Source organism: Echinops telfairi, unplaced genomic scaffold (assembly GCF_000313985.2).
Source record: "Echinops telfairi isolate 266 unplaced genomic scaffold, ASM31398v2 ScPeMD7_7469;HRSCAF=8507_0, whole genome shotgun sequence".
Taxonomy (NCBI): domain Eukaryota; kingdom Metazoa; phylum Chordata; class Mammalia; order Afrosoricida; family Tenrecidae; genus Echinops; species Echinops telfairi.
The window spans coordinates 41,775,101-41,791,111 of NW_022111372.1; the positions used below are offsets into that span (position 1 = coordinate 41,775,101).

Consider the following 16,011-nt stretch of genomic DNA (forward strand, 5'->3'; position numbering starts at 1 on the left):
CAAATCCCCCATGCTTCTCGGCCTTAGCCAACCACTTTCTTTAAGAAGACAAGTGCGGCTGTTAGATTTTATGTCAACATGCCACCTTCGTAAGAGTACGGGGTGGGGTCCAACTGCTCAGTCAGGTCGCAGCCTGATGCGGCTTCCTTGGGGTGCGGCCTTCTTTATGAGAGAGACACACGGGCTTGTCTGTCTTCTCTGTTTCTGCTTGTTGGGACTCCCTGCCTGTCTCCAGGAGCGGCCCCCTGTGAACGGCCCGCCCTGAGAGCTGCCGGCACCCTGCTAGGTTTCCCCTGGCCTGGATTCACACACGCTGCACCCAGCAGCCTGTCATCTCCACTCACTTCTCCACGTCCCCGGCTTGCAGCCACGGCAATCTGAAGAGAGCCCCACCTAGCAGTGGACCTATGGACTGGAGGTGGTCTGAGCTGGGATATGAAATCCCGGCTTCTTGATATGAAATCACCTCCATGAAGCTCTTCCTCATACATAGATGAGTGCCGCTGGTTAGGGTTCTCTGACAACCCAGCCTAACACAAGGAGTTAACCCACTCTTTTCCAGTCCATCATTAAATAGTGGCAAAGCAAGAAAACCTGTATCTCTGGGTCTTTGCTTAATAAGCACAGTCGTAATAAGCAGCATGTGTACAACTTATGCTATGCGCAAGAACAGTGGACACTATACTGTATACGTAAGCCAAATAAAGATTGGTTTCTGCAGGGCTTTTTGATTTGGGAAACGTTTCATTAAAAGAAGGTGTTCAAAATAGCATACGTCCCAAATCATCTATTGAGACCCGTGGTCAGTCTGTAATGTTACACTTGAAAGTTAATATTGTGAAAATCCAACAAGCACACAAACAAAACACAAGAGATGCCGTTATAGTTACCCTGTCTATAAGCAAAGATGATTAATGAATAAGCCTTCAAGTGACTGGTCCCCCTAGAGTCCTGGTCCTGATTCCTTTTACTTTAAGACAGGGATTGAAGTAATTCAACGGTATCGTGTGAATCCCATACAACATGGCGTGGAAAGAATGGAGAACATGAAGTCTGGCCAAACCTTAAAAACAGTTGTTACTCTTGTGGCCCAGGATGACAAGCTGTCTAGTCATCAATGCGTCATGCTGCCAACCTCTGAAATATCAAGTGGCCTCTCAGATGAGTCCTCACTGGGCTCCGAATCAAAGCCCAGGCGCCATGCACTCTCCCCACGTCGCTGTTACACTACTCAGCAGGCAAGTTACAAACTGTCTTCAGGCCAGGCTTTTACCTACAGACGAAGAAATCATCAGCTTAAAGGTGTTCTGCATTTTGAAGAAATGAACTTTTACAAATACCAAAGTGATACATACCACACGTGAGCACAGACAAAAACATCAAAATGCATATGCCAAAGCCGATGGGCGGAAGCAGCTTGGGGAAAGCCACAGCAACAGTAAGAGTTCAACTCGGAGCAGTCACAGATGCTCAACAACGCCAGAGCAGTCCCTCCGCTATTCAGCAGGACTGCAGAGTCCCTGCCGCCTGCGTCAAAGCTCAGGAGGGGGACAGCTCTGGGCGCTCCCAACAGCAAGTGAGCTGACAACATGTGAGCACATCAGGCTGAAACACAGGGAACAAATACCCGAGGGCCCATTGGACAAAGCGGAAGTTACTTTCCTCAGGCTGAACACGCAAGGAAGACGCTCTGGGCTTTGCTGACGACTGTGCCAGCCACCGTTGTGTGGCCTCAGTCCAGCTCTCTGGAAGGGGGAGAGTTTCTGCTTCGTCTCCACAGAACACCTCGACGTTCACAACAAGGGCCACCCACACAGTCTCAGTCAGCATTCAAATTCTAAGAGAGCAAATAAGACGTCTTTGCCTTCTAAACACTTCCATGTTATCACAAAGCAAAAAATAACATACGGAAAACACCTTAATAAAACAGAGCAGGTCACCTCGTGAGAGAAACAGTGTTAAAACGTGTGCCCAAGCCAACGGGTGCCACTGAGTGTCATCAAAGTGTTCAACTGGCATGAGCGCCGACTAGTTCTGTTGCGTGGCGCTGCAGTGGGACCTGAGAAAACCATTGCTGGTGCTCTCGTGGTGGTAAGCACAGAGAGCAAGCTGCGCCAAAAGAAATGGGGTCTCGGGGCTGTCAAAATGGTCTGTAATAAGCTAGTTGTTGTCTCAACACATTCTGTGTGTGTGTGTGTGTGTGTGTGTGTGTGTGGTGTTTCTCTACCTCCTGGTAAAGTTCTATGATTTAAAGTATTACTACATTGATATTAAGCACCTAAAGTGTGTTTAGAATTAGCTAGACTGTCTGCCTGGATCTTGTTATTAAGCTGACTCAATGAAAAACTGTGAATTTTCGTGCAGTGAGAAATTAGCAACCATTTAAGAACAGAGCTTGGATAAATCAAGCTGTCTGCAACTCAAAATAGTTCTACCAGTTGGGGCCATTAATATGCTATAGAGAAGGAAAAGAGGGGGAAAATTGGCGTCCACCACAGCCAAAGCTCGGGGGACCGTAAAGAACATTCTACACTACAATCTGTCACATTCAGCACTCACAGACCACCCCCAAAGTCCCACCCGGGCCCCCGAGTTGCAGCATTCCTTGAGGCCCCCAACAGTGATTTGTGGCTGAAAGCACTGGCATGTCAGGGCGAGCACAAGGCTCTCCTGAAGGAAAGGCGACCATCCAGGGTGCTCGGCTGTGTTAGCCCCGCCTCACAGTTTCAGAGAGAAGGTTCCCTGGCCGGGAGTTGAACAGAACACTCGTAGTTGTACTATGAGGGCCTCGTCCGTCCGTCCATAGATGAAGACCTTAGGCACTGTTTCTGAGGGGACTTTAAAGATAGCGGGACTGGCTGAGCTTACATGGTCCAGACTCTGCCAGTCCTCACTCTGAGTAGGCTGACCAGTGGCCCTGAATGACATGGGGCATGAGCACGGCCATTCTCACTCAAAGGCCAGCCACAGAAATCTTCGGTTCATACAGAGCAGAGATCCTGGACACTCCTCTGGTTCTCAGAGATGGAGGGCATATAGCTCCCCACTACCAGATCATACAAAGAGTTTCTCATGACGAGTACCACGTTTCAAAGAAAGCAACACATTCCTACTGTGAGTAATATTCAACTGATTTAAACTCAGGAAGGGGAGGTTCATTTTAAATGTAAAATACCTCAGTAGCAGACATCTTTAAAATACTGAACCGGTTGAAAATGCATTAAACTTGAGGATCTTCAAAGTTGACAAGTCAGATACCTAGCTAACATTTATTTAGAGCTTGCTATGAATCAGAATCAGAAGTTTACTTCACAAGGTGTAGGCTCATCAACAACCCCCCTACACACACACACACACACACACACACACACACACACACACGCCCTCCACCAACAGACTATGTTTCTATTGTTCTCCAACCCTCACACTCTACATGGGATAGATACAAAAGAGTTGTCCAAAGGCCCTGAACCAAAAACCCCATATTACTTGCTAAGTAAAAGTTAATAAAGATCAAGAACCATAGATCTGATAAGGGCCAATATAGCTTTAAAATATATGTTACAGAACAGAAAACATTTCACCAATAAAAAGATGAAAAGTTAATTTTAAAAAATAGGCTAAGGATATGAACAGACAGCTCACAAAAAAACTCAAAACCAAAATAAACTCACTGCTATAGAGTCAATACAGACTCACAGCAACCTGCAGGACAGGGGAGAACTACCGCTGTGAGTTTCTGAGACTGCGACTCTTTACAGGAATAGAAAGCCCGACTTTCTCCCAAAGAGTGGCTGGCTAGTGGTTTCGAACTGCCGACTTAACTTGTAACCACCACGCCACCAGGGTTCCATCTCACCAAAGCACGTGGGAAGATGCTCATTGGACATCATTAGGAATCGCTGTTAGCTGCCACGGAATGGCTTCCAGTTGATGGTGAGCTCATACCTGCAAGCTGCTCAGAAGTGCTTTCAGGGCTACGGCCTTTCAGAAGTACACTGCCAGGCATGTCTTCTCAGGAGCCTCTGGATCGGTTTGATCTGCCAAACTCTGGATTGTTTGCACCATCCAGGGAGTCCTTATCAGCCATGGTTTTACAGTAGTACACCCTCGAATCCCTTTGTTGTGTACTCTTCCAACTCAGAGCAACCCTGTATGACAGAGCAGAACTGCCTGTGGTTTCCTAGGCCATAAATCTCGACAGAAGCAGATTTCAGGTCTTCTCTCCTCCAGAACAACTGGTGGGTTCAAACCAGAGACCTCCCAGTTGGCAGACAAGCCATTCACCACTGCACTGTCACCAGGGCTACCCCATTAGCCATTAGCGAGAGAGACGCAAGCCAAAACCACACCGAGATACCACCCCACCTTTCCGAGAATGGCAATGACCAAAAGGAGAAAGCAGCCTCCTGGTGAGGCAGCCGAGAAACTGAATACTTCCTCTATTACTGGTAGAAATGCAATATGCTACCAACATTGGGAAAGAGTTTGGTGGCTCCTGAAAAGGTTGTACATTTTTTTTAAAAGTTGAAAAAGAAGTATAATATGACCCAGCAATTCTAAGCCCATATGTTCATTGTGACACTATTCACAATAGTCAGAAACGTGGAACCAACTGAAACGTCTAACAACAGATGAACAGACACAACCTATACTGCCCACTACCCACTGCTCAAACTCAAGAGCACTGCGGGCGAGCCAATTCCGACACCTAGCGACCCTATGTAGGGTTTCTGAGGCTTTGTACATTGTTACAGAGCACAGTCTCAGCTTTCTCCCATGGAGTGGCTGGTGGGTTTGGACCACTGATTGTGTGCTTAGCAGTTCAATGCTTACCTGACAGAGCCACCTGAGCTCCTGTCAATGGAATACTAACCCCCCTCCAAAAAAAGGAAATAAAGTTCTAATGTATGCCACAACATAAATGAAAGCATTATGCCAACCAAACTGTCTCTAGAACATCCCTAAAGCTCAGTCCCTCATCTATAAATTGAGGATCATTACAGTTGTGAGTTTTCCATTGAAAAACATGACACAGTGCCTATGAAACATTTCATAGTATTAGTTTTTATTAGCTATGTGGCAGACAGGGCTAAATTCATCTGGACTGGCAACTCCCGAGGGAACAAGAACGCTATCATTTTGTCTCCTTTTATAGTCCATCCATGGACTAGTGTATTAAACATTGCTAGACACCCCATATACTGCATGATCTCATTATACAAAATAAGCAAACATATACAGAAACCAAAGATATATGATTTCTAGGGGTGAGCGAGAGCCAGTAAGGGAGAGTTTTTGCCTAAGGGCATTATGCTTATATGAATGATGTTGGAACAATTTGAAAAAGTTTAAGAGATAATTGTTGTACAACATGAAGAATGTAATCAACGTCACCGAAATATACATGTAGAAATTGTTCGACTGGTGAATGTTTGGGTGTGTGGATTTGTACCACAATCAAAACGTAAACACAAGGAAAGCTCAGCCTGCTGTGTGATGAGCTACCCTCTAGGTGAGACTTGAACTTTCTTAAAATGATGACTGAGAAGCAGCACATATTCCGCGGGAGGAAGCAAATCCTCATGAAAATCCAAAGAGTTCCATACAAGCATCTGTTTCTCCCCACACATGGTCCAACCCTCCACACAGCCCGATAGCACCTCACTTAGATGCTGGGACACATGATACTGACAAGGCCCCCCCATCCCCATCCACCACTTCTGAGGTGTTCCCTAAGCTCCAGCTAATGGTACAAGAGACGCTACTCAGAGCCGTCTGCACAATCACCTGGAGTCCAGAAGGGTAGCCCACCAGGAGTTTCTGAGTGCCCAGAACAGCCTCTGGGTGGTTCTGGCCGCTGGCATAGGTTCTCTTTCAGAGGACACACAGCCAGACAAACTGGCAGCCTTCCACTCTAGAACACACGGGAGCTTAAGTATAGTGACAGCCCCACCCAGCACACTCAAATCTCTGGATAGTGGTCAGGGAGAGGTACTAACCTGTTTAGGTGATTTCAGAGGGCAGAGTAAGAGGGCAAAGGAACCCCAGGGAGGCTGAAGGGTTCAACATAGGCCCAATGGTGAGTCTGAGCTGGCCCAGAACTGGTGTGTTGTCAGCAAGGAGTGTGCTTGCAGGGGCTCTGGAGATAAGCCAATGTGATTAGCAATGAAATCAGCAGCCCAGCACGTACCCATTATGGCACCAGGTCTCCTTGAGTCATTACTGGGGTAGAGAAATTCAGCTATAGGGACAACAGTTGATCAGCAAATATCTTAGAGCACCAAACTGTGCACAACAATGTACCACGTGTCAGGATGACATGGCAGGGATAAGGTGGCTGTTACCTCAGGGTGCTCCTGGGTTGGGCTCTGGTCCCACTCGAGCCTCTCCTGCATTGCGGCAGCTCTCCAAGATCGGCCCACAGGACCACGGCTCCTGACTGACTTGCTTCCAACTGACATGCAGAAACTCGAGCCAGCGTGTCTAAAATAGGATGGGTCCAACAGCACGCCGTCCGTGTGCAGCTTCAGCATGACTGCTAAGGACATTAGCTTAAGATATAACTACAAAGAAACTATACTCTGTACCCTCGAGAACTGCCATCCTGTTTCACAAGTGGTCCTTGTATTCGTCAAAAGACCTTAAGAGCCCCGAATACATGGCCTTTTAATAAAAAAGATAATAATAAAAACAAACAAAGCACACACACATATACAAAGGGCCTTAAGAGATTAATAGCAATTTATTTTGCCTATTGAACTTACTTCTGCAGAACTCTGAATTCAGGGAATCACTACCTAAGGACTTAAGAAGCATACTAATTCATCTTAAGAATGTGAAGCAAAAAAAGAATTCTTCCATTAAAATGTATTTCCACAAATCATCTCACTATCTAGAAGTTGGATTCAATAACCAATGTACACTACTGATGTATCCAATACCACTGGAGGACATGAGTTCTGTAGAATGTTACCTCTGCTTCGGAGCACATGCTCTTCATGTCAGGAGACCTTCCGTGAGCACAGGGCTCTCCCATGTCATCCAGAGGTGCCCACCGTACCATGTGCATAAGCCGTCACTGGACACCAAACTGAAAAACCCTTCCACACATCCTTGTCAACAGCCATTCACATGTCTGCTGGGTGAGGATGCCCTTTCCCTTTTCTTGTCTCCTCCAGTGCCAACTGTAAGTGCACGTGGCAGGGGGTCTTTTATGAGCCCGCCACAGAGATGGGCCTACAAGGCCAGACCAGCTCCTGCCATTCTTGCCCAGAGCTAAGCCAAGAAGTGTCACTTCTAATATCCTGTCAACAAAGGAAAAGAAAAGCATTCCACAGGCTAATAAAAATTTCAATAAGCATGTTTGACTTAAAAGCAAACAAACAAAGTAATAAGTCATCACACCCAAGGTGTTCAAAAATTAAGCAAAGGCAAAACTGTCACAGCCTGCAGGCCCAGGAAGGCTGGGGTCTGTGTCATGGGTCCAGGCAGATGGTGCACAGTCTTCAAGAGAAGCTGGAGCCTTGGTGGGCTTACGTCAGAGTGCCATTGCCTTCTTTACACTTACCTACATTTTCCTACAGTGGAATGCAGTTAAAGGGTGTTGCTGTGTTCCCCATCCCAGCACGACATCCCCACAGGCACTTTGTCCTCATTTGTGTACCCCCGGGGTCTGGTAGCTTAGGTATCCCTTTCCTCTGAGATGGTCTCTAAATTGGAAGTGTCAGTTCTTGACTGCGTATTCCTTGCGTTTGGGGACCATGGTTTGACCGTCTCCACATACCCAGCACCTAGCCCAGAGCTTCTGCGTAACATATGCCTGTCAAATTAGCAGAGTACTATGCATACTGCCTCATGCTAGTTATTTGTATGATGCTGTGATAATAGTTGTAGTATATATGTATATATATGCAGATTTGTTGTCTCTTTAAATTGAGAGTTAACACAATGTAACCAGGAATCAATAATTCATGGATTCAAACATTTATTGAAATCCCACCCCCACCCCCACCAAACAAACAGTTCTGGCTGAAGGATACTTGTTACATTCAATTATTTTACAGGAATTAAATAGGCAAGAAGAAACAGTTGCTTTGCTCCTTCCTACTAGGAGAGGAGATGGGTGAATTAAGATAATGCTACATTAGAGATACCAGGAAACTGGAGCAGGGAAAACTGGACCAGGAAGGTAGGGTTACTGAAGAGGATGAAATATGTTCTGTAGTTCTCAGACTATGGACATTCGTTTTTTCTCAAAGATAGTTTCACAACCAGTAGAAAACCCCATCATTCCTTCTGTCCTAGAATCATTCCAGGAAAATTCCAGTTAACTGCCAGGGCAAGCACATGTGGAACTTGGCTCTGCTAGGCCAGGAGTTAGGATTTATATACAAAGACCAAAACAAACAAACAAAACTCCCCAACTTGAGTACTCTATAGGTCTCAGCCCCTGCCCTTCCCCTGATGGTAAGTGAGGACAGAGGCAGTTCCTCCCCAAGATGAGCCCCAGGAAGTGCAGCTTTCCCAATTAGTTTTTCTTCATAACACTGCTCAACTAGCTTGCTAACTTTCTCAGTGAACTGTGAGACTTTGATTGAGCTGAATGAGTCAGTTAAATTTTTCTTTTAATTCTTGTGCTTATTGTTTATAAAGGTATTGTATACATGTGTATAAGTGTGCTAATGTGACCAAGCAGAAAGGGAAGACAGACCGAAAAATGATCCATGACCTAAAAGTCTTCTATGTATCCATGCATACTTATTGCCACAGGTCATTGGGTGCCCTTTTCTGTTGAGAATCAGGAAGGACATTTAGCAGCCATCTATGGAAAACTGGAGAGTCTCGCTGCTTCTAGATTGTTGGGAGGTTCGTTAAGGGTTTTTGCCCAACTGACGTCCAGGCCTGGGCGGTGTGGTTCTGTGAGCTTTCCTTGCCTACCCATCTTTGTTCACGCCTGATAAACCACTGGAGTAGCCCATACTATTCTCTCATCCAGTGCCTGCTTGGTGAAAGGGGGTAGGCAGGATAAAGAAACACCAAACGCAGGAAAGACAGACCAATGGAGATTAGAAGGTTCTGCAGAAACTTTATAGAAAACTGAAATTCCCTTAGGGAAAAGTCAAGTGCCATTTATCCTTTTCAATTCTAACTCTGTATCAAATATGTGGTGTCCACAGATTCAGTAAACAAAAGAGCAGTCGTTCTGAGGCAGGAAAAGTTTAACACATCAGACACAGGAATGATTCAAGAGACTCTGCCAAACCCATTCCAATGAATCTGACTCCTCTCCCAGCCTCCTTTCCCATCTGCCCGCCCACCTCCAGTGACAGGGGAAGGCCAGCGCCGCAGCAGCAGACGTAGACGGGGCCTGACCACAGCCCAGAGGAGTTCTGCCTGTATTCTGTGGACCCTGAGGCTCAGCCCAGGAGACCACAGCACACTGCACTGAGCATGGGCGTCCCCAGTGAAATCACAGCAAATCTTCTCACTTAACACTCCCAATTGCAATTTAAAATCGTGGAGACATCGCATTTCAACATAATGACTTTAATAGCATTTGCCACAAAAACCACAGCTGAATGGAAGAGAATTTCCTTGCATTTTTGTTTGCCCAGAAATTTAACTCATTCCTCCCTATGCTTGAGCTTCGATTGCTCACTAAGCATTCTTCTTTAGCTATGAAGTGTTTGTGTTTGTGCCTCAGAAATACAACCGCTTGTGAAACTAGGTTCTTCCTACGAGGAAGGAAGAGGAATTGGCTGACAAGAATGCCGTGCCTCCTTCACACCTACCCTAGGAGCTCTTCCCAAATCCATTATTGAGGGGCCAATGCTTCCTCCTGGGGCTTGCAGCCATACTACTTCCTAGGGAGGATGAGGTTCCACTTCTCAACCTCATGGAGTGTTGTTCCCAGCATCAAACGCTGTAGGACTCATGACATACTTGGTGACAAGTCATTGTGCTCTCACAGGAAAAGAAGGTGCCTGGTGTGGTCATTGTAGAGCCCAATTCTATTCAGTTGTTTGTGTATGCATCCTGGCACCTGCCTGCCCCATCGCTGGCTTTCAGGGGCAGGAAGGGCATATTCACACATAGTAGTGGAGACTGGTGTTTGGAAATTATAAGGCTGTCGTAGACTATCTGATCTCAGTATGAGTTCACAAGTAAACCAAGTAAGTCACCATTTACCCAGGAGCAAAGATGAGAGAGCAATGAGGGGCAGGGGACTACACTAATGGAAACAGAAAAGATGGAATGCTGACATTGTATGAAAAATGTAAAAAATGTCACAGAAAAGTGATATAAAAATTGCTAAATGGGCCCCCCACTATCATGACTTCAATTTTACCTTACAAATCAGATTAGACCAAAACATACACACTGCTACAGATAAGAGCCGGAAACACAGGGAATCCAGGATAGATAAACCCCCCAGGGCCAACAATGAGACTAGAGATACCAGGAGGATTAGGGGAAAGTGGCCGGAGAAAGGGGGAATAGATCACAAGGATCAACCTATAAACCCCTCCCAGGAGGACAAACAATGGAAAAGTGGGCAAAGGGTGACAGAGGATGATGTAAGATATGAAAATAATAATCTATAACTTATCAAGGGTTCATGAAGGAGGGAGGGAGGGCAGGGGAGGGGGGGGAAATGAGGAGCTGATATCAAGGGCTTAGGTAGGAAGAAAATGCTTTGAGCCAGTCAGGGTGCAATATAGCAACGATGTAAAATACAACTTTCCTCTAGTTCCTAAATGCTTCCTCCCCTCCCCCACTATCATGATCCGAATTCTACCTTGCAAATCTGGTTAGACCAGAGCATATACACTGGTACAGATAGGAACTGGACACACAGGGAATCCAGGGCAGATGATCCCTTTAGGACCAGTGGTGTTAGTGGCGATACTGGGAGGGTAAAGGGAGGGTGGGTTGGAAAGGGGGAACCGATTACAAGGAACTACATGTGACCTCCTCCCCGGGGGACAGACAACAGAAAAGTGGGTGAAGGGAGACATCGGACAGGGCAAGATATGACAAAATAATAATCTATAAATTATCAATGGTTCATGAGGGAGGAGGAGCGGGGAACGAGGGGAAAAAACGAGGAGCTGATACCAGGGGCTTAAGTGGATGATGAGCAGTTTGCAGGATTTGCTAGTTACAGTTAGAAAGCAGTGCTTTGTGTGTCCTGTCATTAGTAAAGAGACTCACAAAAAAGTGAAAATGTAATAAGACACTCCACAAAGCCAATGCTCTACATCTTACTTAGGTGAGTAGTGACTGAACTCATAAAGGCTCATGAGTTGTTATGTAAGGTATAACAATATCAACCTCTCCGTGTCTGGAGGAAAAAGAGCAATGAAAATCAAAGATGAATGGAACCCATCAGTCCAATGGGCTAATGGACCACACAAACATCAGTCTCTATAACCTCATGACCAGAAGAACGAAATGGTGCCTGGCCACCACTGTCAGCTGTTCTGAAAGGGATCACGTTAGAAGGTCCTCTGGGTTGAGTGTGAGAAAACCAGGGCACAAAAACATCTTTTGAAAAAAGACCAGGCTTCCTGGCCAGATAGAGACTGATGGAACCTTTAAGATTATGGCCCTCAGTCACCCTTTGGGCTAGAAATAAAAGCCCTGGGCTCAATTGTTTACCCAGACAATGTACAAGTCTGAGAGCACACTGTGCTCAAGGGGAAGAAGCACTGAAGCAAAGACAAACTTCACAAGGGCTGGCAAAGAAAGAGCAGCAGAAAACAGAAGACCCAGGTAGAAGAAGGGTAAATGATGTTACATTCTGGGGATTGTAGTCAACAATATGAAGCTACATGTGTATTAACTAATTTACTCTATATAAATGTACGTACACTAACTTACTCTGCAAACCTTGACTCAATTCACAATGAATAGTTGGATTGTTAAGTGACAAATGATACATATTTAAAATATCTCAATGTAATGACACTGCCCTCCGCCCCACCCCACCCCTATCAAGGGGAAGACTTGAGCTCAATGGAATTTGTGTGTATGCAGACTCATGTAATAAGAACTATTTTGAAAAACAGGTTTAAAAGGTACACAGGCTTTACATTCCTCCTGATGAAAGGTGCAGTATGATCCATAAAACGAAGCCTGGGGCCCTGCTGAGCCTCCGATCCCCCCACCCATTAAGGGGCATGGGCAGAGTGCACACTGCCTGCACCACGGGGAAGCAGGCTGGGAGGCCCACCCTGCCAACCTCAAATGAACACTCAACTTCATTCTTTCAACAAATCTATTGGGGGAGGTCGGGGGTGGGGGTGGGGGAATAAAAGGAGGTGAGGGGGACCTGCATATTAAAAGGCATTTCAGCCCAGTGCAAATCACTAACTATGCTAGCTAGGATCCAGATTTGAGCAAACCAACTTTTTGTGTGATTTTTGGCTTGTTTGTTTTGAGATGGCTGGGACATCTGAGAGCTCCTTTGTTATTTGATGATACCAAGGGACTTTTGTGATTGTGTAGTAGGGTTTCATTTTGAATAGTTCATACCTTCTGGAGATACATACATACTAAAGTATTTATGAATGAAATTATATGACACCTAGCTATGTGCTTCAAAACGTATTTTAAAGATAAAAAGACGCCGCCATTACCTATTACAATAATCATACAGAAAACAAGTTGAAAGGATTTGTGTCAAATATTGTTTAAATTTCAACTTTCTCAGTAAGAAGTGTTAGGTCTGCCTCTGCAGGAAGCCCAGCCTGAGGACTGGTGTGGAAGGCACATACCGTCCTCCCTGCCGCTCACACACTCGGCATGCGGCACTGCCCTGTCTCTCCTTTGCCCAGCTATAGGGAGCACAGCACTCCAGGCAGGCGTTCAAGCACTCCCTTGAGGGGAGAGTCAAGCCTCAAATGGAGGGTTTGTTTTCCAGCAGGAGAGAGAAAGGAGTTGCTATGGGGAGAACAGAAAGTCACATCAGCACTGGCATGTCACCGTGAACAGCGGACATCACCTGTCTCAGCTCCTGGGCTTCTTCCTCGGAAATGAACTGCTCACTCATCTGTAGCTGGGTCTGGCCTCCTTGGCTTCCTGAGGAGGAGGGCTCCTGGCGCATCACGCAGTCCACCAGCCCCGAGGCTGGAATGCAGAGGCAAACAGTCACACACTGACATCTTCTGGAGGATGCAAAGAGTGCATTCGAAACTTCATAGGAGAGATTGTGTACACTGTGGGAGTTCTTTTTAGCCCAACAAAGTGTTGTCATGCACACGGCATTGGTCTATGGTGGTCCTGAGCTGCCTGGGTCAGGGCTGAGGCTGGTTACAATCCCAGGTCAGTGAGGAGATGCTGCCTGCATCTGCTCCCAGTCCTCTTTTCTCAGCCCACACTGACTGCCCCCTCCCCACCGCCCACCTCTCAGTACAATGCTCAGGATCTAATTCTATAATCAGCGCTCAGAAGAGAGGCCCTCTTCCAAGGAGTGGTAAGTTTATTTTCTGAGAAATGATAGAAAAGCATTAAAACATAAGCATTGTTGGATCCGGATGCAATGCACATAAAACACATTACTAGGAAACGACTGCACAATCTACACTGGGCTACAGAAGGCCAAGGTTCCTGAGGCAACAGGAAGTGGCCTCACTCGCTAGTGCCAAGTGAAGCCACATGGAACGAGTGGTGGCGCTGCGGCGGGTAGGAGGTGAGTCAGAGTGCCAGGCTGCAGTCAAGCCTTTGCTCAGGGGGAGAACAGGGTGTTCTCGGGACTCCAGTGCTGCTCATTAACCATGGGGCTCCCCGAACACCTGTGATTAACCATGGGTAATCTCCCCATGGGTAATCTCCCCAAAGAGCAGAGGGCACCTGGCAATAAACAGTGCACACGGCACACATCACGTGTGGCCCGGCTGCCTCTTGCCTTGTGCCACCTGTCCTTTATTTAAAGAGCAACGCTGGGCACCTCCTGGCTCAGATAAGGGCATCAATTAGAATCTGCCATGTGCTTTGCTCCATAATACAGATTACTCCCGAGAGTCCGTTGTGGCCACGCTGATTTATTAGGATGGGGAAAATGGAGGCAGGACGCACTGGGCTGAGGATCAACGGCGTGGACTCCAGCACTAGTTCCTCCAGACAGCCGCCGCTGGCTTCTGGAAGAAGATTAGCTGGGGCAAGTGACCTCACACGTCCTCCCCGGGGTCCTGTAGGGCTTGAGAAGACCTACATCAAAGGTCCAGCTGCCAGTGCCTTTCACTATACCTGGATGAAATAAAGCAACTTGCAAATAGCTATACAACACACCACACAAAAGGAGGAGGAGGAGTAATAAAGGCTATGGCTAGGCTTTCAGGGAAGAGGTCAAAGTGGGGGGCCACCCAAACACCTGACTGCATAACCCTATCTTCTCCAGGGAAGAGACCAGCCACCTCTAAACATGCATACGAGCATCACACTTGCCTATATTAATTCTTAAAACCTTCTGTGAGAAGGGCTGGCCTTCTCCGAGATAATGGCTAGAATGGCCATAAGCAGGTTGTTTGGGGATCCTGAAGGAGGTGAGAGACTGAGGTGAGATGGAGGAAGTTCTGGAGCCGGAACGCGTGAAATAAGAACAGGGTGGAAGAAGATCCCAGGGTTCCAGCCTGCGGGTCTCTGCCAGGGGTCTCCCCCTAGCCCTGCCTCCCCTGGAAAGGGGGCTCTGTTCTAAAGTAGTCTTTATGCCTTTAAACTATAGCCACCTGTAAGAAATATGTTCTACACATTGAATAGATCTTGGATGTTGGAAAATATCCTTAGTACACGCAGATGTTGTCTTTTCTATTCTATTCCCCAAACAGCTGGTTCTAACCAATCCAATTGAACTCTCAATCCATGTTTACAAAATACAAAAATTCCAGATAATAACCAAAGTCCCAGCCTACTCCCACATCCTAAGAGCTTACTAATTAGCACAGAAACTTTCCATGCATCTTAATTCACAATGGCGCATGGTCTTAAATGATCTAAAGTTCCAGACTCAAAGGGGACATAAGGAAGAGCACTTTTCCAACTTTCAGCAATCGCTCAGGCAGAAGGCTGAAAGAGATCACAGAAAAACTAGAAGAATGCTAGTAGCGGAAAGGGAGGGCGAACTGAAGGGCATCAAATATGGTTTGAATTAATGTAGCAGCAAAAGCTGCACTCAGATCCCTAGTTCCTAGTGGCTGTTGTGCCTTACCTCAGCCAGCACCTAGCACCCAAAGCTCTGCACCCAGCCTACCTCCTCCTGTCCTGGCCACCATGCCCCCACCTTGTGAGCTGTTCTTTGTGCAAGGCTTCCTGGAGAGCCACGTCTATATACTCTCTTAGAAAACCTCTGCTACTGTGCGGAATTTCACTTTTCATTCTTTTGCATGTTAACTTGCTTGGTATCTTATAGTTAATTATTTTTCAGCATCTTCTCCAGCTGGGTTCTCCCTGCCAAAAAAACAAGCTTATTAAGAGCAAGGTCCACATCTGATTCATATTTATATTTTCTCAACTGTCATTTGGATTTTTATTTCAACACCTAGAGAGAGAGCAGCCTACTATTTTTGGATTTTTAATAAATGGGCTTGTACTTTAATAACCAGAAAGCCAAAATACAGGATATTTTCCTTCTCCCTGTATATTTCTTTTAAAAAAAAACAAGCAAATATATTAAGTCAGGGTTTTTTTTTTTCTTTCAAAACAAGTGTAGGGTCAACTGGGATTCTGCTCCAATCCATATTATTTCTTCCATTTTCAGCACGCTGCTGATAACTGAGTTAGCAAACTCAGAAATTTTGAAGATTTCAAAATAACTTTTCAATCTAGTTCAGTATAGGCTGAGGTTCCCCCTACCATTAAATCATTAATAATCTCAGTTAAACAAAATAAGCATGAGTTGTTCAAGCGGAGAGGGAACTGGGGATGATCTCATTTTCTGGGAATCTGGAGACTGAGAGGAGGGCCCGAGCAAGGGCACAGGGCGGGCGGGCGGGCAGAGACAGTGCTGGC

The 16,011-nt window shown here is 46.1% G+C and overlaps 1 protein-coding gene across 4 annotated transcripts in view; it reads right to left on the minus strand.

Moving 5' to 3' along the window:
- The window catches only part of SNAP47 (synaptosome associated protein 47), a 78,261-nt gene that overhangs the window by 5,011 nt on the left and 57,239 nt on the right, over positions 1–16,011 (minus strand). For all 4 annotated transcript variants that reach the window (XM_004696876.2, XM_045284887.1, XM_045284886.1 and 1 more), the window contains one exon: positions 13,010–13,134. In XM_004696876.2, the coding sequence (XP_004696933.1) occupies positions 13,010–13,134 (125 nt within the window). The remainder of the gene's footprint in view (positions 1–13,009; positions 13,135–16,011) is intronic.